The sequence below is a fragment of the Apaloderma vittatum genome, unplaced genomic scaffold, assembly GCF_000703405.1.
Source record: "Apaloderma vittatum isolate BGI_N311 unplaced genomic scaffold, ASM70340v1 scaffold159, whole genome shotgun sequence".
NCBI classification, from domain to species: Eukaryota; Metazoa; Chordata; class Aves; order Trogoniformes; family Trogonidae; genus Apaloderma; species Apaloderma vittatum.
Window position 1 is genome coordinate 13,601 of NW_009733314.1, and position 20,918 is coordinate 34,518.

At 36.6% G+C, this 20,918-nt stretch overlaps 1 protein-coding gene across 1 annotated transcript in view; it reads left to right on the forward strand.

The window, feature by feature from the left end:
- Window positions 1-1,108: 1,108 nt before the first annotated feature.
- The window catches only part of LOC104278736 (chromosome unknown open reading frame, human C8orf34), a gene marked incomplete at its 3' end in the record, with an annotated part of 127,386 nt that continues 107,576 nt past the window's right edge, over window positions 1,109-20,918 (forward strand). The window contains exons 1-4 of the mRNA XM_009875810.1: window positions 1,109-1,156; window positions 3,140-3,287; window positions 4,235-4,366; window positions 12,544-12,672. Coding sequence (XP_009874112.1) covers window positions 1,109-1,156; window positions 3,140-3,287; window positions 4,235-4,366; window positions 12,544-12,672 — 457 coding nt within the window. The remainder of the gene's footprint in view (window positions 1,157-3,139; window positions 3,288-4,234; window positions 4,367-12,543; window positions 12,673-20,918) is intronic.

Consider the following 20,918-nt stretch of genomic DNA (forward strand, 5'->3'; position numbering starts at 1 on the left):
GACCAAATCTGCTGTGACTTTGTGTTTGTTATAAGGCATACCATGCACAGAAGAATAAAAAATAGGTAGATAAATTTTTACTTTTCTTACTTGAATTAGGTGAAAATGAGAACAAGTAGAAAACTTAGAAATTTTAGCTAGAGAGGGAACAAGTATAGCTAATATTTTTAAGAGATACGTGTCTTGCATTTATATTTTCATGCATAGTTGAAACTTATCTGCTGAATATTTCATCAAGAAATGGATCTCAGTTGCAATGATCTTGTGCTGTTAATGCAGAGGCGGCTTCATTGAGACTAGTTGGTCTTTTCCCTTTTCTTTTTCTTGTGAAACCTTGCCTACTTAGCACATTGTGAGTCAGCTCAGACTGCTGCTAACCAAAGAGGAATTTTATTTTTGTAACTTGTTGTACACTTTAATTTTTCTTATTCAATACCCTCACTTTTGTCATATTTTTTTTTAAACGTTCCAAACTTGTAAGAATGTATTTATATTAACATGTAGTATGTTATTCCCGCTGTCTATTAAGATGTCATCCAAACAACAGATGAGAGCATTAAATAAAGTTTAGATAGTTTCATCTGAAGTTTAAGATAGTTTTACTAGGGAATAGTGCCAAGATGAAAATACCCCTAATAGGCATTCCTAATTTGTAATGCCTTAAAAAAAATGAGCTGAGTGCTCACTGAGTGCAGTTACTGCCTGTATGAAGTTTTTTGCTTTTTGTTGGTTTGGTTGATTTTGTTTGTTTCCCTTGCCCCTCCCACCCATCTACCCCTAGGCATAGCCAAGCGATCGAATGCAGGCAGGTAACGTATTTCCTTGCAATTGTCTATTTGCTGGGGATGACACGACTCTCAAAGGAAGCAAGAGCGTGAAGAGCACGACTTGGGTGCTGAGTGAATGATGTTAGGTCTCTTGATGGACTGGTGGCAGAATTTGGTAGGAGGACAAAGGCAATTAGTCATGGAGTTGTGATCCTACTTCTGCGATCTCTGACAGTGTGTGTGGCAGAAGGATGTGGAATGAGGTAAAACCTCCTGCATGGGAATGTGGATTTGCACAGAAAGTAAGTTTGAAGTGATTATCGCTGCTGTTGCTGTTTGCGATGGAGGTGTTCTCTGCAAATTCTGCGGAGTTCGAGAACGCAGCTGTGGTTGGTTGGAGACTGCTTTCACACCTTGCCTGGGGCTAAGAAGCAAATCCTTAAGAGCTTCTTCACTCCCTCTTTTGTAAGGGAATATTCATATTAAAGAGCTGTGTCTTCCTTAAATAGCAGGTTTTGTAATCTAGGTCGCCTTTGTGTTGAGTCGGAGTTGTATTTACTTTTAATGGCATCTCTGAAAGTGCTTCAGGCAAATCAGTTTGAGGTTTATTACACAAATAAGTGTGGGTTTGGTTTTTTTTGAACTGCATACTATTTTCCGTTTATGAGGCTTCGAGCAACGTGTTGTTTGTTTTTTTTTCTTTAGGTGCACAGGATTGGCACAACTCATTTGTTACTCCGTATAAACAAAAGCAGTCTGTATCTATAGTTCTTTTAACTTTTCTAATTGCTGTCATAGAGTAGAACTGATTATGCTCTGGGACAGCACAGTACCCTATCTCTCAGGCCTTATTATCAGCATATTAACAGTAGACAATAAAGTACCCTTTTGAATAGGAGCTAATTTCACATCACCTCAACACTGTCTTTTTTTTTTTTTTTTACTTTGTGCAATTATGTTTTTTGGTTTTATTGCTGTGTCTCACAATAAGGTAAAGAATCCTGTAATCAGTGTCATAAATCTGCTTCTGTTAATTAAAGACCATTTCTTCGTGTGACAAGCAAGTCAGTGATGGCAACAATCAAGCAGCATTTGTCTTGCATTGACATGTCGGCATTCTACAATTTTTCATATTTTTGTAATATCTTTATAATGCTGCATTTATTTTGTAATGTATTATTGTCACCCATCCATTTCTTTAAAAATTAATAGCATTAATGCATGTATCTCAGTTATGATCATCTTGGTTTTATTAATTTAAGGCAGAAAAATCATTTTCAAACCGCGATTCAGAGAAATTATTTAAATTACAAATCTCCTATTACAGATGGACCACAATAGCTGTGAAAGAAAAGTGTTAACTACAAGTAGAAGATTACTTCTATCCACTTGTCACTAATTCTGCATTTTGGCAGGGAAAAAAAAGAAAGAGTTGCTGTTAAAGTGTTGCCAAGCAACCAAAATATGAATTACTCCAATTTCTGATTTTTTCTTTCTATGAAAGATATCAGAGGGTTTCTCCTACCTTGGTGAGAGACAGTCTAGATGAAGTCTAGATGAAGCAGAGGTAGACTTAGATGTGTGTAAGCTATGGTAAGATTTGTGCTTGGGTATAATGAAAAGAAATAACTTAATTATTAATAACTTAGCAAATTTTTATTTGTCCTAATTTGGTTGTATATTCCTGTAATTTTTTACTTTAGTGGAGATCTTTCATTTTGCAGTGACAGCCACAGATTTCCTGTGAAACTATGTGGATTTCAGGGTCAGTTCTCACATTAGTCATTGATTTGTTTTCCGGGCACATGCCCTGCACAGAGCCACAGCTTCTTTCTGCATTCCTGATCTGTGTTTTAAGTGTAGGAAACTAGGAAGAACCCTTAACAGCAATACGGAGCGTGCCTCACAAGGCCGGGGTGTGTAACAGCAGTTAGATGGTGTCAGTGCGTGGTGTAGGAGATACTCGAACCAGATCATTGTTCTGTGTCTGACTGAGATCGGAAATGCACGGACCTTCTTGCTACACTTGTTTCCAACAAGTGGAAACTTGGATATGTGAGTCAGAAAAGAGCAACTTGCTGCTCTGAGAAGGTGCTGGAACAGTAATAAGATTGTTTTGGGTAAGTTTGAGCAGATAGTGGCATTGGATTGTTTAATGTAAAATCCAGTGGGCAGTTGACTGTGTAGGATAAGAGCATTTCAGATATGAACACTTCATAGGGCAAAGCTATGAGGAGTGGCTGTTTCCAGCTGTTTTCTTCAAAGTTGAAAAAGACATTTCCTTTATAAATGCTCCTTTACTTTTGGTAAGCATAAGATTAGTTTAGGTGTGATATCCCACTAATATTTTGTTTTGTTTTAATTTTCTAAAGGAGTTGATGACCAAGCTGATAACAGAGACACCTGACCAGCCAATCCCATTTCTAATTGATCATCTTCAGTCCAAACAGGGGAACCGCAGTCAGCTTCAGAGAACCTTGTCTGGCTCTGCTGCCCTTTGGGCAGAGAGTGAAACATCAGGTATGTCCTGGTATGCCAGAAAGGGCTAGTCTCCAAAATAATCTTCCCACACTTTTCATCCATGATTTCCTGGATGCCTGTGTACCTACTGAACAGGTACTACTTTGTGGTTTTGAGCATGCACAATGATTTCTGTCCAGTAGATACTGAGTTTAATATATGTTGTTGGCTATAAGCTCAGCCTGTGTACCTGGCATTGGGAGGATGGGTCAGAGTGACAGGGTGGAAATAATCCCAGTCTCAGTGAGAAAGAGGGTGAATATAAAGGTGCCTTGATTTCCCTACTGCCCTCTCTGCTTTCCCTTTCTCTCTGCTTTCCCTTTCTCTCTGCTTTGTTTTCCTTTTCCATCTCATGGTATATTTGTGCCTGAGATTAGCCTCTGTTGAAGTATTTTTTAACAACCCATCATTCTAACAGTGAATGAGAAGATGCTATTACTACTTTATGAACTCCAGTGTGAATAATTTATGATTGTAGATAAAAAGAAAATCTGAAATAATATCTGCTCTGATTCTTATGTAGAATTTTAGCTTTGATATACTGGCACTAGCAACTGTTAGGATGTTGGTTTTGTATTTGATCTTTTTCAGACTGTAATGGATTTCAAATAGTTGCTGATAGTCAAACTTTTAACTGCCTGACAAATCAACTTTATATCAAATATAAAGTTTTAACTATAGGCAGAATAAATGGACCCTAAGGACTATTTCAGAACAAAAAAAAAATGTTATGTTTTTAATGAAAAGCACATTAATGAATTTCTAATTTTTAATGTTTGAGAAATGAAAAAAATGTAGGAAATTTAGCATAGATCAGAAATAAGAGAGTGAAAAAACTGGCTTTGGTTTGGAGTGGTAGGTCTTGTTTTTTCTGGATTATTGTTTTTTAAGTCTCTGAAAAATGGCCCTACAAATGTTATAATTACCTAATTCAATTCTTTTAACAGAAAATAAAGGAACAAGGAGAGATTTTAGAAGTTATGATAAACCTTGGCAGGTAAATGCAAAAAAGCCTAAAAAGTCAAAGAGCGACCTTGCCGTGTCCAACATTTCTCCACCTTCACCGGAGTCCAAGTCATGTAAGAAAGTTTCACTACATTGTTAATTTGTGCATGTTTCCAAACCCATAGCATGTTTTTCTGTTGAATTAGGACCAGAACGAAAGTAAACTATGAGCAGTTGAAACAGATAGGTGTATGTTAGGAGAGTTTCTTACTTTACTTTCACTTGAGTTATGAATATTTATTAATACCCTATGTTGTCATCTATAGATAGAATAAAATTCTACATAGATTAAAAAAATAGAATCTGGATCTCATGCACAATTTTATGTTCAGCTGCTGATTATGATTTGATATTTTAGTTTGCATTGCCATTTTGCATGTGTAAAATCTGTTCGGTTGATATTGGTCCTAATAACAGTGGGTCAGGCAATGCAAAATTGTGAATTATGAACAGATACTGTTCAAGATATGATGTTTGTTCAAGATATGGTGTTAAGTGTCAGCAGAATACATGTACTGCTCTAAGAGTTGCAGGATGGATCTAAATGTACACTGAGTAAAAAGGCAGAATAGAAATGGAGTAACTGAAGAGAATATTGTCAATGACCTGTAAAACAGAAGTAGTAAAAACAGAGGCAGCAAACCTTAATGAAATGTAGTGATTCCTGTGCACTGGCTATTGAAGATTTTTGATTTTTAAGCTTTATTTTTAAGGATTTTTTTACACAAGTATATCTACAGTATACTTGCATACACATGTATCGGTACACATAAGTATGTATACAAGATTTGTTCTTCAAAATCAAATGATAAATTTTTACTTTCCTTGGTTTCATTTATTTTCCTTGTAGCTTTTTAAAATTCTTATTATAGCCAAATGTTTTTAATAATTTGGGGGTCTGATTAGGTGGACCAGATGAAAGCAGAGATACAGTATACTGCAATAGAAGGCATGGTGTCTTTCCTCTAAAAGCAAGATGGGGAGTTCTAGACTTAGTGGAGTCAAAGAAAAATCTCTCAGTGGCCTTAGTAGGTGAAAATATGGCAGAACAATGGGTAAATAAATGATGATAGATTTATACAATAGAGACACTGCTTTTGGGTAACTAACAGTCTTCTATTGTTACAAAACCTTTTTGGTTGAGAATAACTGTAACAAGTGAAAAATAGCTATACAGGTAGCTGCATCCCATAGTACAGCTTTTATGAGGACTGTATTTGATTTATGGTTTATTTTTTCTGGAAAGGGAGCACATGTCTCTGCTTCTTCTCCACAACGACTCAGATTTGATCAAAAGATCCAAAAGAAGCATGTGAATTTTAACTCACAGGAGTAAACAGAGATATTCAGAGAAGTGGTCGTAGTCACTCATAATAGGAGTCTAATCTAACAGTGTGCTGTATTCAGCACTTTATGGAGATACACTGTTAGGAATAGTGGCCAAGGGTGATGTGAGCTGTTCCTGTCATACTATATTCTCCTCCTTCCTTCTCTCCCTGTGCTTGCACTTTAGGCTTTGTGATACAGATCAAGTGGTGTTGGGTGTTATGGTTTAGGGGTGAACTTGTAGTGTAGGGTTAATGGTTGGACTCGATGATCCCAAGGGTCTTTTCCAGCCTGAACTGTTCTATGATTCTATGATTCTAAGTAACTTCCATGCCATCTCCTAAAGATCTCAAGTTTTCAGTCTTTATCCCAACTAGGGGTGTGACATCATGTCACCCTCTTAATTTGCGTACCTACTGCAAGTTTCATGCTTGTTGCAGGAAAGGTTGAAAGAAGAGGGGCAAAGAGGAGGAGGGATGCTTTAATCTATCAGGTCACAAGCAAGGAAATAATTTATACAATATACATAGTTTATACTGGACTCATGGATCTGTCCTTGTGGACTGAAGAGCATCTAATAATGATCTTCAGCTGTTAAGGCTTGCTCTCAAGCTAACAAAGTCCCTCTGCAGAGTTTGTAGTAGTGCAGCTTTACCCACAACAGGGGAAGATAGAATTAGGATGTGCTTAATGCAATTGGACATACATGGCACTGTATGGGATTCATTCTGAGCATGCTGCAAAAGGAGACTAATGTCATTGCAAAGCCATTCTGTCATTAATATAAGGTCATGATGATTGTGGGAGATTCCTGTTGGCTAGAAAAAGGCAAACTTCATATCGATTTTGAGGAAGGGCAGGAAGGAGACTTTGGGGGCTACTGGATATATCAGCCTAACCTCACTCTCGGGGAAGGTTTTCTGAGCAAATTTTCCTGGAATGTGTTCCCAGCCACATGAAGGAGGAAAATGTGATTTGGAACAGCAAATGTGGATTTATGAGATCATATATACCTGGTCAAATCAACCTGATTGCCCCATTAGATGAAATAACAGGCCTGTAGTCAAAGAAGGAGCAGTGGATACTTAATATCTTAATGTCTTATACTTAATGTCTTTAGCAAATCTTTTGTTGATCTGCCATGATATCCTTCAACTCAGCTCATCAGATATGGACTGGATAAGTGGACAACAAGATGTTTGAGAAGTTGGCTCAACTGTTGGATTCAAGGGTTTGTGACTGGCAATGTAAAGTCCACTTGGAAAGGCTATCACTAGTGACATGCTTAAGGGGCTGGTACTGAGACCAATACCATTTAAAACTCTTTCTTAATGTCCTGGATGGTAAGGTAGAATGTTCTCTTAGGTTTGCAGGTGAGACCAGATTGTGGGAAGTGGCTGGTATTCTGGGTAGCTGAGCTGCTATTTAGAGAGAGACTTAAACAGGATTGAGAAATGGACAGAGAGAAATCTCACACACAAAGTTCAACACAAGCAAATGTAAATCCTGCATCTTGGATGGAGTAACCCAGAGCAGTAGTATAAACTGGAGTCTGAATGGTTAGAAGGTAGCTTAGCAGAAAAAGACCTGGGATGCTGATGGACAAGAACTTGAATATGAAGGAGCTGTGTCTCTATGCTCGTGCAGCACAGAAGGTGAGCTGCATACTAGGTTGTGTTAGCAAGAATATAGCCAGCAGCATGTACTTTGCACTTTTGAGATGGCATCTGGAGTATGTCATGCTAGAATTCCAGAGGAGGTCCACCAAGATGTTAAGAGACATAGAGCATGTGATGGACAAGGAAAAGATGAATGAAATTGATTTATTTATTCTGAAAAGAATGGAAGCTAAGGGAAGATTTCATTGTCGCCATCAACGGTTACACTGGAGGGTTGTAGAGAAGACATAGCCAGATTCTTCTTGGAGGTATGTAGTGAAAGGACAAGAGGTGATAAAAATACACTGTGAGGGTTGTCAGACACTGGAACAGGTTGTCCAGAGAGGCTGTGGAATCTCCATCCTGGGAGATACTCAGAACTCAACTGGATAGTCATAGAATCATTTGGGTTGGAATGAACCTTTAAGATCGAGTCCAAATGTCTAAGCAACCTGCTCTCAATGTTTTGGGCCTGCTGAGACCTAAAGATTTAGTCTAAGTTTTGTGCTACAAAAAATCAACCAAACCAACCCTTACACCCAACAACCTAAAAAGCCCCCCAAACTGCTAAAATGGACTCAAAATTTAATGGAGTCCATCAGCCGCAATATGTTCTGTTGCAGAGCTTTTGTCTTACAGCTGTTTTGTTTGAATGATCCCAAACTTGTCAGTTCATTCAGAATTGAGACTTTTCATTTCATAGGAATCTTTGGAGACATCAGCAGAATTGATTTGTTTAATTATGAAATATTTTTTCCATTAGCTGAGCCAATGTTGACTGCACGTTATTTCTTTTGTATGCATTCAACTTTTTTACTGGAAAGATCCTTCCAGTCCTTTCTTCTGCCTGTAACAATTTAACTCGCACTTGAAACAACCACAGAAAAACCTGTGGTATCTAAGGGATTTGACCACTTTTTTTGGTGTGTGCAAAAGCAATATTAAACAGAAGCTGCTGCTGTTGTCTGGCAAGGAAGATGCCTGAAGCTTGAGCTTCGTGTGTGTGTGTTTGTGTGTATATAAATATATTTAATGAAATGTTTAGATGATCACGTTCTGTATTTGAAGAACAAGTCTGGAAGCTTCTGAATAGTTTGTGAAATGGACTTCTTGCTTCCCAGCAGGTTACTTTTAGGCAAAGTTGGTTGATCTCTTCACCACTCTGTATTAAATCAGATCACAGATTATCCTTTCACTCTGCTTCAATTCACCTTCTCACTATATCCCATTTACAATTACAATGTTATGTACTTCTAATTGCTCTTGATCAGCTTAGCACTGTAGGCCATAGCTCTTTTAGCTTTTTAATATCCAAGTACTGTGTAAACCAGTTTGGCTCTATTATTGAAGAACTTTTATCTGAATGCTATTGTGAGATTTAAATACATGGGTAATTTTAAGCTTGATAATAACAAACATGTTCTTGTTCTTTGAGATGTAAGATGATCCTACAGTGTATTAATGAAATATAGGTTTTAATGAGCAACTGTCTGATTTTGTCTACCTATCATTTCCTAGAAAGACACACATACATAGATAAAACTTATCTTGTACCATCATCCAGTAGAAGATAAAGGCCTGCTGATTTGTGATGGAATTAATAACACACCTATGAAAGAACCTAATGTGCATTTGTTGAGGGGGGGGTGTACTGCCAGAAAATTAAGAAATTCTGGAAAGCATGTCTTTGCAGTCTTCTAAGGTGAGACAGGGAAATCTCAGCTCCATAAAGGGAAAACTGAATATTTCTCTACAAATGCTATGATGTAGATGTAAGAAATCTGAATTTTAGGCAAATAAGTACAGAAGAAAGTGTTAAATCTTGCAAATGACAAAGATGTGGTTGAGGCAGATAATGCAATGAGGGATTTAAAATTACTGATATGATGATTTTGAGGAATGAGTGAGGGTAATAGAGGAAGATGAGAATATTATGAAAGGATTTTACTAAGCACATAGTGACGTATGCTTGGAAATGAGTTATGATGGACTTCATACATGCAGAAGAAGATCATATATTTCAAAAGATCTCAAGAAAGGGTCATATGGTCTTTATTCAGTTCTGCATACTTCACACAAAGCCATCTGAAAATGATCCAATAGTTGGGAAGACACAAGTTTATATTTTAAAAACACATATAAGCTAGCAGAAAATGAATCTTGTAAGGACACAGATGTGTGCTACATGATGTAATGAAGTACATCTTAGTTTTAGTATCCATTCCTTAGTTGTAAGAGTAGGTAAGTAAAAACTATGTCTTCTATAGAAGCAATGGGAATTTTGGTCAGTTCTAATTCTTCTTAACTTCCCCTTCAGTTTTGCTTCAACAAAATGATCCAAACTCATTGTTGAAACAAATTCTATTGAAACTTAGAAACATTCTGTGACAGCATAGCTTTCAGTGAAGTACAAAATGGTTCACTGAAGCACAAACTGTAGCATCCCAACATGCAGAGCAAATTTCCACTATTTTGTTGACAGGTTTTCCATCTAGTGAAATGCAGTGCAAGCTCCCTCTCTTTGTGGAATGTTCATCTGAAACTAGGGACCTGACCATTGTCACTTGAGCCAGTTTCCCTGCTTTCCAAGGGTAGAGTCTTGATACTCTCATTTTCCTGATGCAGGTTGATCCATATGTTTGGCAGTTGCTGATCCTGGAAGCTCCACAGCTGTTGAGTAGAACTTTTGTTTCATTCAGCTGGTGTCCTATGACAAATTTTATTTCCAAATTGTACGATTTCTCAAAAATTCTCTCCTTTGGTATTTTGAAAAATGTAGTTTGTTTCAAATTGATGTGATATCAAATTCCAACATTTTGAAATTTTCTGGAACCTGGAAGCTCTAAGAAGGTTTGGTCATCTTTGCACATAGTTTTACTCTATGAAGTTATTGTCTGTTTCTATTCTGGTGGTACTGTAATGTGGTGATTTCAGTATAAACATGGAAAGAAAAGTCTGTCAAACTGCTAGTAGACTGAAGTGAGTGATGCTGTAGAATACAGTGTTAGTACACTAGGGAGATAATGAGATGATCGATAAAAAACAGCAGTAAAGGAGTATGTGATCTCAGTATGAAACAAAGGCGAGCAAAAAAAGACCTCATTATACAATTTCATTTCTAGTTCACTAAATATTTATATTTACACTTAGTAAAAATTTAGAAAACCTACTAGACAGAACATTTGATTTTCTGTAAATAACAGAAAAGATAAGAAATACTGAAGTTATGCTATTTAAGTTAATTGTGCTCGGATCTATGAATGGAGGCAATTTTTGGTCACACAAAAATTTAGATAACTTAACATAGTGGTTCCTAAACCAGGGAGTTATGAATTAAATGATTGTCATTTAAAAGTATCAACAAAAACTCTAAGCTGTCCATCTAAGTACAGGCTAGTCATACCCTAATACATTAAAATCTGTTTGAAGGTGACTTGGTTTATATCTACAGGAGATGGAATTACGTTCTTTGTGACAGAAGGACTTAAACATATCATTGCCTCATTTCTGGAAAAGATGGCTACTGACTTCAGTTCTTTCTTGTGGAGTTGATCCAAAGTGGAACAGATTCTATATTCACACAGAAGGCAGCCAGCAATAACACAAATTTCAATAACAACGGTCATTTAACACATTTTGTACTTTAGTTTGGGGAAGAGGAGGCTGAGGGGTGATGTCATAAACGTTCGTAAATATGTCAAGGAGGAATGTCAGGAGGCCGGTGCCAGGCTCTTCTCAGTGATGTCCAATGACAGGACAAGGGGCGATGGATACAAGCTGGAACATAGGAGGTTCCACAAAAATATTAGAAAAAACTTTTTCACTGTGAGGGTGACAGAGCACTGGAACTGGCTGCCCAGGGAGCTTGTGGAGTCTTCTTTGGAGACATTCAAAACCAACCTAGATGAGTACTTGTGCGATCTACTGTAGGTGATCCTGCTCTGGCAGGGGGCCTGGACTAGATGATCTTTTGAGGTCCCTTCCAACCCCTAACATTCTGTGATTCTGTGAACTCAAATCTGAGCACAGTCATAAAAGCACTCTTATGATCATTTAGTATTTCAGATATCACTTTTTTTTGTACAATTTTTTGAAGTCTGCAAGTTTCCTCCTTATCATGTAATAAAAAAGAAGTTTGTAAGCATGAATTCGTTGACAGCTGTCAAACTAGTAAATAAAATTTCAAAGCTGACCAGGATGAGTTGGACATGCAGGCTTTACTTTTGAAGTTTTAAAGTGAGTGGTTAGCAACCATTGATAAGTGCAACTGGTCCTTACTGTTGGTAATGTGGATCCTAGGCATCATCATCTTCACACCAGCATGTGCAGTTCTTGGCATGGTAGTACTTTGTTTGGAGACAGCCCAAAAACTACATTTGGTATTTAAGGCAGTAAATCACTTAATTCACAGCACTGGAAAAAAGAACGTATTAAACTGCAGTTCCAGAGACAACAGCTTTTCTATTTTCATTTCCACAAATCGTATAAAATGTTCACCTTGGTCAATGCAGCTCTGTTCTCTGCGAGTCCTACGTATTTCAGAAACGCCTTTTCTTCCCTGCCATTGTAGGTAAAGTTAGCTCGACTGTTGAGAAATTGTTAGGTCAAAATTAAATCAAAGGTTTCGATAATAGATAATGGGTAGGAGACTGTGCTTCCCTAAGATCAGATTTGTGTGAGTATCAGAATAAAGATTATAGGCTGTACATTATGAACAACAGGGACACACATTGTTTCACTGTTTTTATATGTAATGTTATCTACACTTTATGATCATTTTTTTAAAATGTGTATGCATGTTGGTTTAAAAACTGTATCTAAATTATTTACTTTTTATTTTCTGATGAAATGACTAACAAAGTGAAAACTACCAGTTACTCATTTTTATTTTGCCATTATTCCTCATCGGCCCGTGGAACACACAAGTCTATTAATTGAATGTAAATTAAATACCTTCCTATGCAGTGTTTTTATGACATTTTTCCATTACTGTATTTTCATTATTTTTAGTTGTTAATATTAATTATTCCTGTTTACCAATCAGTTTGGTCACAAGAATCATCCCAAGTGTGGAGCTGTTCATAGATGTTTTCATTTTTACTTCACACTGACCGAAGAAAATATTTCCAGCTGTTAAATTAGGAGGATAGTTAAGTACTTTCCACTCAACAAACTTGAGCTTATAAACTCATTGTGCAGCTTTTCTTCTACCACAGGAGTCTGAACTACTAAATCTAAACTTCATCTATATATCTGTGTATATTTAGTGCCAAGGTCAATAGAGCATCCTAAATGGGATTGGAGGACAAAACCGGACAACCATGATTTTGATGAACTAAATCATATTCTTCAAGAGAGCAAAAAACTTGGAAAAGCCCTTGAGAATCTGTCTCGCAGTAAGTTGATTGATTTTAGTTTTTTAATGTAACCATGCAGACTGAATTGTAATTTAGAGTATATATCAAGAAGGTGGTCTTCTATTCAATGAAGACCAAGTTCATTCACATCAGCAGTTATGTTACTGTTGATGAGGTTTACGGAATGTCTGAGATAATTTAGCAGCTCTCCTGCTGACTGAAACTACTTTCCCTGCACTTTTTGTTACATCAGTTTTCTGCCAGATGAGTGAGCTGAATTAGCTCGTAAAGAGATCAACACAAGATCCTGGTTTAAGGAAAATGATGGGAATATGCAGCAGTGAGAGTGCTCCTTTGAGTGGTAGCAGTTAGATTGGATTAACCTTTGTGAAACCTTAACCTTGCTGATGAAGATTAAACCTGTCATTGAAAATCAATTAAATATTTTATATCCTTGATCCCCAGTTAGTTCCTTCCATTTTAATTCCTTCCATTTTTTAGAAGCAATTCAGATCAGTATTTTAAAGCATCTCAAATACTCAAAATAACACCAAACTCAAAAACAACAAACCTCAAGTATTATCCCTTAAAAAACATAGTAAAACAGGTTCAGTATTTTAAAATAGCATACTCATGCATGTAAAGAGTAGTTTTGAGAATTATTGGACGTGAAGAATAGCTTGTCTTTTTTTTTTTTTTCCTGTATAATAGAGTTCTGAATCACATTGGTGAGAGCAAACACTACTAACAATTATCAAAGTATGAAAAGTACTGTTTATCATGGTACATGATATCTAATTATGGTGTGGTCTGGGAGACATCTGAGTGAGAAATGTTGTCTTTCTCATTAGATTTTATTCATGGCACTTCTTGATTCACTGGAGAAATTGCAGCTGTTAAGGTCAGAAACAGAGCTGAATGAAGAATGGGAGATGTGTTTTGTGGAGAATGTTGAGATTTTTCTGAATTGTGTCAAGTACCCAAAACTAGTGTGCCCAAATTCTGATTCAAATATTTTAGGTTGATCACAACATTTATATTCTGAGCAATTTTCATATATATATGTGTGTGTATGTGTGTATACATATATATGTATATAAAATACAGTAAAGTAGGTACAGGGATCTTTTTGGATACTTTTCTAGTAAATTGGTCTATGTGCCTCTAAAGAGCTAAACCACCTCCAGTTAGGATCTCTGATTTGCAGCCCCACTACTACCTGACTGTGTTACTGTGATGGGTGCAAGTGTCATTTTCAAGCCTTTCCCCTTTAGAGACTTGTAACCAAGCATAACGTAGATACCGAAACAGGTTTTTTTTTCAGTTTCAGAAAGGGTTATTTATTCACTCTCTAGAGATATAAACCAATCAGAGAGGAGAGATCAATAGCAAAAGAGTAAATCCACTCTTCAATCCTACATCTTTGTCATTCCTTGTGAATATTGTGTAGGTTGCACTGAGCTCTGGCTTCTTATACCTAAAATACAGTTTTAAGTATTCTGTACCTCTTTGCCACAGAGTTTTCTAACTGGAGTGCAAACCACTGCAGCTCTTCTGGGTGCTACACTTGGACTGAAGCTGAATGTACCTGGTCAGTGAGTCAGATTTTCACAGAGTTATTTCCCAAATGAAACATTCTTCACTGCTACTTGCTAGTACTTGATGTTTTCTCATGATTTATCAAGATAATATGGAATTTTTATCCTATCGTCTAGATCCCCTAGAGTGCTTTAAATCACTGGCAGACTGATACTAAGTTCACTTTCATGAATGTGCTCTCTATTTCTTCATCCAGATCATTAACGGAAATATTGTCAGACCTCTTCATGATTCCATTTCAGATCTGATAACCAACCCTTGAAAGCTACTCAGTAAGTGCATTTTTTTCCCACCAGATGTTTATCTACCTTGCAGTGATTTCACCTAGAATGTGATTCTCTAATTAGGTTTTACTGGAGTATCATCTAGGACAGTAAACAGAGTCTTACTATAGCTGAAATATTTTACATCTACCTCCTCTTGTTCACTAGGCAAGTTTCCCAGTTGAGAAAGCAGTGAGACTGATCTGATGCAATTCATTCTTGATAAATTCATGTCAGTTGGTTCTTGTCACCTTTTCTATCCATTAGGTATTGGTAAATTGTTCATTTAACAATTTTGTCCAATTTTCTTGCTGCTGTCTTGCTGGTTAGTAGTACCTGATACTTTCCTTTTTTTCTTTTCTGAAGAAAGATACTGTATTTATTCTTTTCTGTCCTCTCCATTCCAGACAGTTGATAAGGGATTAGAAGCTTCTTCAGCTAGTTAGTTAAGTGCTCTAGAGTGAATTTCAAAAGATTCTGACAACTTGAGTGTTTCTAGTCATTAGAGTAGCTTTCAGCTATCTGATTTGCAGTTTTTTCTCTTCAGATCAATAGCAATAAGCATCTGGCCACAATGATTTTTTTTGTAAAGACTGAAGAAGTGAAAATATAGAACATTGGAATTTCTTTGTATCATCCGTTATTTGCTTTCTTTCTCTCAGATGTAATAGCTCTGTATTTTACTTTGTCCTTTCCTAGTGTATTTATAATATCTTTTCCCATGGCCTTTTTATTATTTTGATAGTTGTTACTCATTCGGCACTTCAGGTTTTTTGGTTGTATCATTTAAAAACTTGCATCAGATTAATTTGAAGCTATGTATCCTTGTTTCTATTTTTTTATACTGATTTCAGATCATTTCAAGGGATAGGTCTGTTCTGTGCTGTGATTTCTTACATATTAGGATGATATAAAACTTCAAAATGAAAAATGTGAAAAGTTTGAGAAAAAAGGTATAGTTTTGAAAATAAATGTGGTTTTATTGTTCTCCCAGAGCTAGAATACAGATTGCCAACAGAAAATACCTTAGAGAATTTCAATGACTAGACACGTCTAGAACTTTAAAGACATAAAATATGTGAAACTCATTCTGTGATATCCCAAACAAGCAATGACAAGGTCCTGTAGCTACCTTCTCCAGTGTTCATCCTTGTTTTTTGCAGACTAGTCAGTTCCTTTGATTCAACAAGTTCTTCTGGAAAAGTCAAGGAGTCTAATGCTGCCTCTTATAGGGGACCAGTTAACTCAGTGGGTTGAGCGCAGTGCTGACAACAGTGACAACACCGAGGTTGTGGGTTCAATGCCCGCTCGGTCCCCATATGTTGCCTGGTCTAGTCGAGAGGTGGCGTCCCTGTCCATGACAGGGAGATTGGATTAAATGATCTCTAAGGTCCCTTCCAACCTAGGCCATTCTATGATTCTAATACTAAACTTGTTTCAAAGCAGTATGGGACAGGCACCAGACTCGACAAATTGTTGAGTATGCAAATGATCATGACATACTGTCAGTGGCTTTTTACAGCACTCTTTCATTCTGCAGTATTTTAACAGGGAAGAGTGCTATATAAAACCAGATATTTAAAGTTAAATGAATTTTCCATCAAATCCTAGAATTCATTTCCATTTGTAAAGATAAGCTTTGGATCTTGTAGTGAGTTTCCAGGACTTCCTTGCTTGCTATGCAGCTGATGTAGCCTGTGAATTAACTCTAGTTTCTACTGCTTCATTCACTGTGTAGTCTAGTTATGTGCTTTGAAAGAACTGCCTGAAAGCTTTGGATGTCTGATCTCTCCTATGTTCAGTCCACCTAGTGGGTAAGACTGAATTTCCCTGTATTTGTAACCCTCCTCCCAAGCTCCTTCAAGACTAATGTGACTAATTCTGTACTGCAGTGGATCTGAAAAAACAAATGTTACTTCACACTCGATGTTGAAAGCATCTTAGGAGTTTTGAGAGACTGGAGAAGAGTGTTGCCATAATTACAGTCTAAGTACATTGGAGATTGATGATTTAAGTATACCATTTTCCAGAGACTTACCCATGTGGAAAACCTGGGTTTCCTTTGATTCTCGAATCCGATGTGTGTCACTGAACTGGATTTTGAACTATCAAGTCAACTATGCAGGGGACTTTCTGGGTTGTGAAGCAAAATACAGGAATATACTCAGTTTCCATTGTGTATGTTTCATTTTCTTTGACTCTTATCCTTCTTTCTCAGCTGATCATAAGTAAGAAAAGTACCATGCCGTTTCAAATATATGCATTTCCCTGTCTGGCCTGTTTGCCTTTTTAAAGAGAACTAAAATCTCCTGTATTATAAAGAGAGTTAAAATCTCCTGTATAGCTAGGGATATTGCTCACCTCCCATCTTCTGAGGATGGAAAAATACATAACAAGATGAAAAACATTGGGTTATTAGTGTTTTGAGTGGCAAAAATGAGGACTAAATCAGCCAGAGTGTGCTGCAAAGTAGTTGTGAGGTCTGCCTGCTTTGTGAACAACTTTCCATCTGTAATATGAACAGTTAGGGATTAGAGTGCATATTGAAAATGCATGCGCATTGAATGTTTCAATTTACACATGGTAACAGCATTTGATGACACTTAATGTGTTCTGCTGTGAGATGGGTACTCTTTCATAATTACACATAGCTTTCAACAGAGAGAATATTTTGTTAGTAGTGTTTGAGTCTTTGTTAAGGTCAGGTATATACTACAAATCAAAGGGGAAGGAACAAATTTGTAACACTTTGAATTCAATGGACATTTCAAGGTCAGAAAATGATAGTAAGTTAACATTAACCAAAGCTATTTGGTAACCAATGTAAGCCAGTCAGTTGGAGGGAATCTCAGACATAATGGTATCTAGCTGTAACCAATAGGAAGAAGTATTCTTTTGTTAGTTAATTTGAAAGGGGAGAAATCAATAAATAAATAATAAGTAAACAAGAAAGCCATCTGCAGTCTATTAGGAAATATTGCTGAAAAACATAAAGAATCATAGAATCACAGAAAGCTTGAGGTTGGAAGGGACCTTAGGAGGTCATATGGTCCAATTTCCCTGCTTGAGCAGGGCCACCTAGAGCCGGTTGTCCAGGACTGTGTCCATGGTTCTTGAATATCTCCAAGAATGAAAGACCTTTGAGTCTCTCTAAAATATCTCATAAAGAATCTTCTCATGATGTTAGAATGAGTCGATGTTGTTTATGCATAGCTTAAGAAAGAAAGGTGTAATCTTACCCCTTTAAGAAAAAAAAATAACACAGTGAAACATGAAATCCTATATTCTGTTTATCTTTCGAAGGGAAGAATATAAACAACAAGAGTAAAACTCTTATAACAGCATGAGTAGAGCTAGTTCATAAAAAGATCAGAATATGTTAACAAACCACTGAAATCATGCTCCTGGTTTTATGGATGAACCTGTGAGTATGTGGGATGTGAGAAGTTTGATAGATATATCATGAACTACTTCAATGTGTTTAGCAGTCTCTGAGACACATTAGAATGGGGTTTCATTTAGAAGCTTCTACACTATAGGAAACTGTTATTATTTACATTGTGGTTACAGAAGCTGTACTTAAATGGAATGCCACTAACATTTCTCAGAGACCTCTTAATTTTCTCATTGAAACCAGGCATTTCTGATGATGACGAATGCAAGCCTATGTCACATGTAACTAGACTTTTATCAATCACCTCATGAGGGCCATTGTTTTAAGACATAATAATTCAGTGGTTTTTTTTTGGTCTTCTATCAGTTGTTGATCTGAAATGGACTTTAGTCTATAAAAATAACTTAACCATGATCAGCTGAGCATCTAGCCCTAAATGTGTTTTGCTAATTGAACCACAAATCTAGTCATCTGTGTTCTGTAAAGGATTTTTCCTTTCTTCTGTTAAGACCAAACTTTAAAATTGTGTTATTCTTGTGTGAGATCAATGTTTGTGATTTATTTTGAGATCGACATTTCTAGATAAGCTCATTCAAACCTTTAAGGAAGATAATTTTATCTCAGTAGTGCAGCTGTTATCCGATACTGCCTTTGCTCATAAAATCCATTTTCTTTTAGTGTGATATATGAGTAATAATAGAGCATAATTATATTTTCTGAGATTGAAACAGGAAGACTGTGGACGTAATTACTACTATTCAATTATAAAGCGGGCTCATATGGCTAGGAGATCACTATTATATCAGTTATAAGCATATTTTTCCTAATGATTTTAAATTTTCAGTTACCCTTGTGGAGGTATTTGCCATTCTGTGGAATGGCACAGTGTTTGGCTTGCTAAAAGTTTCTCTAATGTTTTGTATGACTGTCATCTCAGTTATGGTACTTTCTACTTCTTCAAGGAAGTTGGCATTCAGAAGGTAGTAGAAGGGGTGGGCTATGACTCTATCTTTGGCTACTGGTCGTTGTGGTTTACCCACCTTAGCCCGCCTGCTGCAGTCTACATCTTTCGCTAAAATCTAAGAGTTCTGAAAGATTCTGAAGTGTTGTTTATTGTCTTCTGAGATACCTTTGCCTAAAAGGTTTTCAGGGACATAACATTTGGTAGGTACTTTGCATTTATTTCTCTCAGCCTAGTTCTTTACTCACCAAGCCTAATCTTGAAGACAGTATTCTCTATTGGAGCCACTCAGAAATTTGGATACAGAAATGCTTCAAGTCTAAAGCATGAATTCTTTTGCAGGAGATTAAGAATTATTTTTCTAAATCCATCATGGTGAGGAGAGATTAAATCCATATTTCTTAGATAGTCACTATACTGATCTATAGCATGCTGATATGCTAATATGTGGTGCCTCTTAGATAACATTGTTTCCTATGTTCTTATATATGGCTAGATGTTAGGAGGAATATTATCCTAATTCAGTAACTGGATACATAGTTTTTTTAATAATATAGGGATATATGCCCCTCATTGACAAGAATTCTGAGGTTTCAGTTCAATATGCCTTCACAGAAAAACTCTGAGTTACTGCTGGAGGAAATACGTCTAACTTTAGAAGTTGTAAAATGACTCAATGAAAGTAAAGGCAATAGTATAAGACTGTCTATTATGACAGTCAGAGGTAAATCTATTACAAAGTTCCTGTACAGAAATGACTGAGCTAGTTGGGTTCTTGTGTACATATTTTCTGGGGAAAATGCTTTGGTGCAACCAGGGCAACAATTTTATGAACTTTATAATCCAAAGATGGTGTGAAATAAATAATTTCAATTTGCCTTGTGTTTTAATACATGGTGCAAATGGGCACAGGGCCTAGAATTTCCAGCTTCAGTATAGCACAAGGTTTTGCTGTGGGAAATGCAGATACATATGAGATGACAACATATGCTTCCCCTGATTTTTAGTGGACAGGAGAATGCATTGGGAGAATTAGCTGCCGGATAGTTGATGCATGATATGATATTCCTGTGTTCATGCTCAAAGCTGGTGTATTAGTAACAGTAGAATAATAATGCTCTTTCTGTCCTGGAGTTTGTTACGGGACCTGTGATGCACTTTGGGATTGACAGTCCAGCCATCTACAAGTTCCCTGGCCTAGACCAACTGATCCTGAGAATGTTTTTTGCCAAATTAGTTGGAGTTGCATTGGGGATGTCTTAGTGTGTCTAAGGCTCTGTATGTCAAATCCATAAGGCTTTGTTTGACGTGTAGGAAAACTGGCTGTTGGGAGCTCTGTGGCCATCTTCTGGATGTTTAGGAAAATGCATAAGCTATTTGTTCCCGTTGAGCTGAATAATGGTAGTCTGGCATATATTAAAGTAGTATTGTATTTTCTTATGAGTAGGTACACGTTGCACTATGTACACATACAACAATGTATGTTATGCATTTAGAAAAATGTAAGTGTTAAAAAAATCTCAACTAATTTTTATTTTGCCTTACCTCTTCCAAAAATAATTTAAAGGCCACAAATGAAAGCAGGATTCTGAAGTTTCAGAACTCTAATTCTTATTAGAACACTTTTTCTACAGTTTCAGATGTGTATAGCATATGAAGATATTGCAAGTTTTTAAGCTACTGTAAAGATGATCAGGAGTAATAGAGCAAGCAGGGATTTTATGATGTGCCATTTCAAAAAGACCTGAACTTGTGTCCTGCTTACTGTTTTGCAAATTAATTTTATGCTGTTGAATCAAGAGCATCAAAATCTAAAAATCACTCTTCAAAGAGATTTAGATTTCCACTTCAGTGAGTGGAAAGGCGTTAGGTACCTGAATTAATTGTATTTGTTGCAGGAGAGCAGCAACAAATAAAACTCTTCTGCTAACAACTGCATATGAAAAAGCTAGGCATTTTTAAGACTCAATAATTATTATTAATAGTGTTCTTTTTTTTTTTTTTTGGAAGTTCACTTCCTGGTAAGCTAGAAATTAAGTAGAATGTCCTAAGCAGAAAGTCTTTTCAT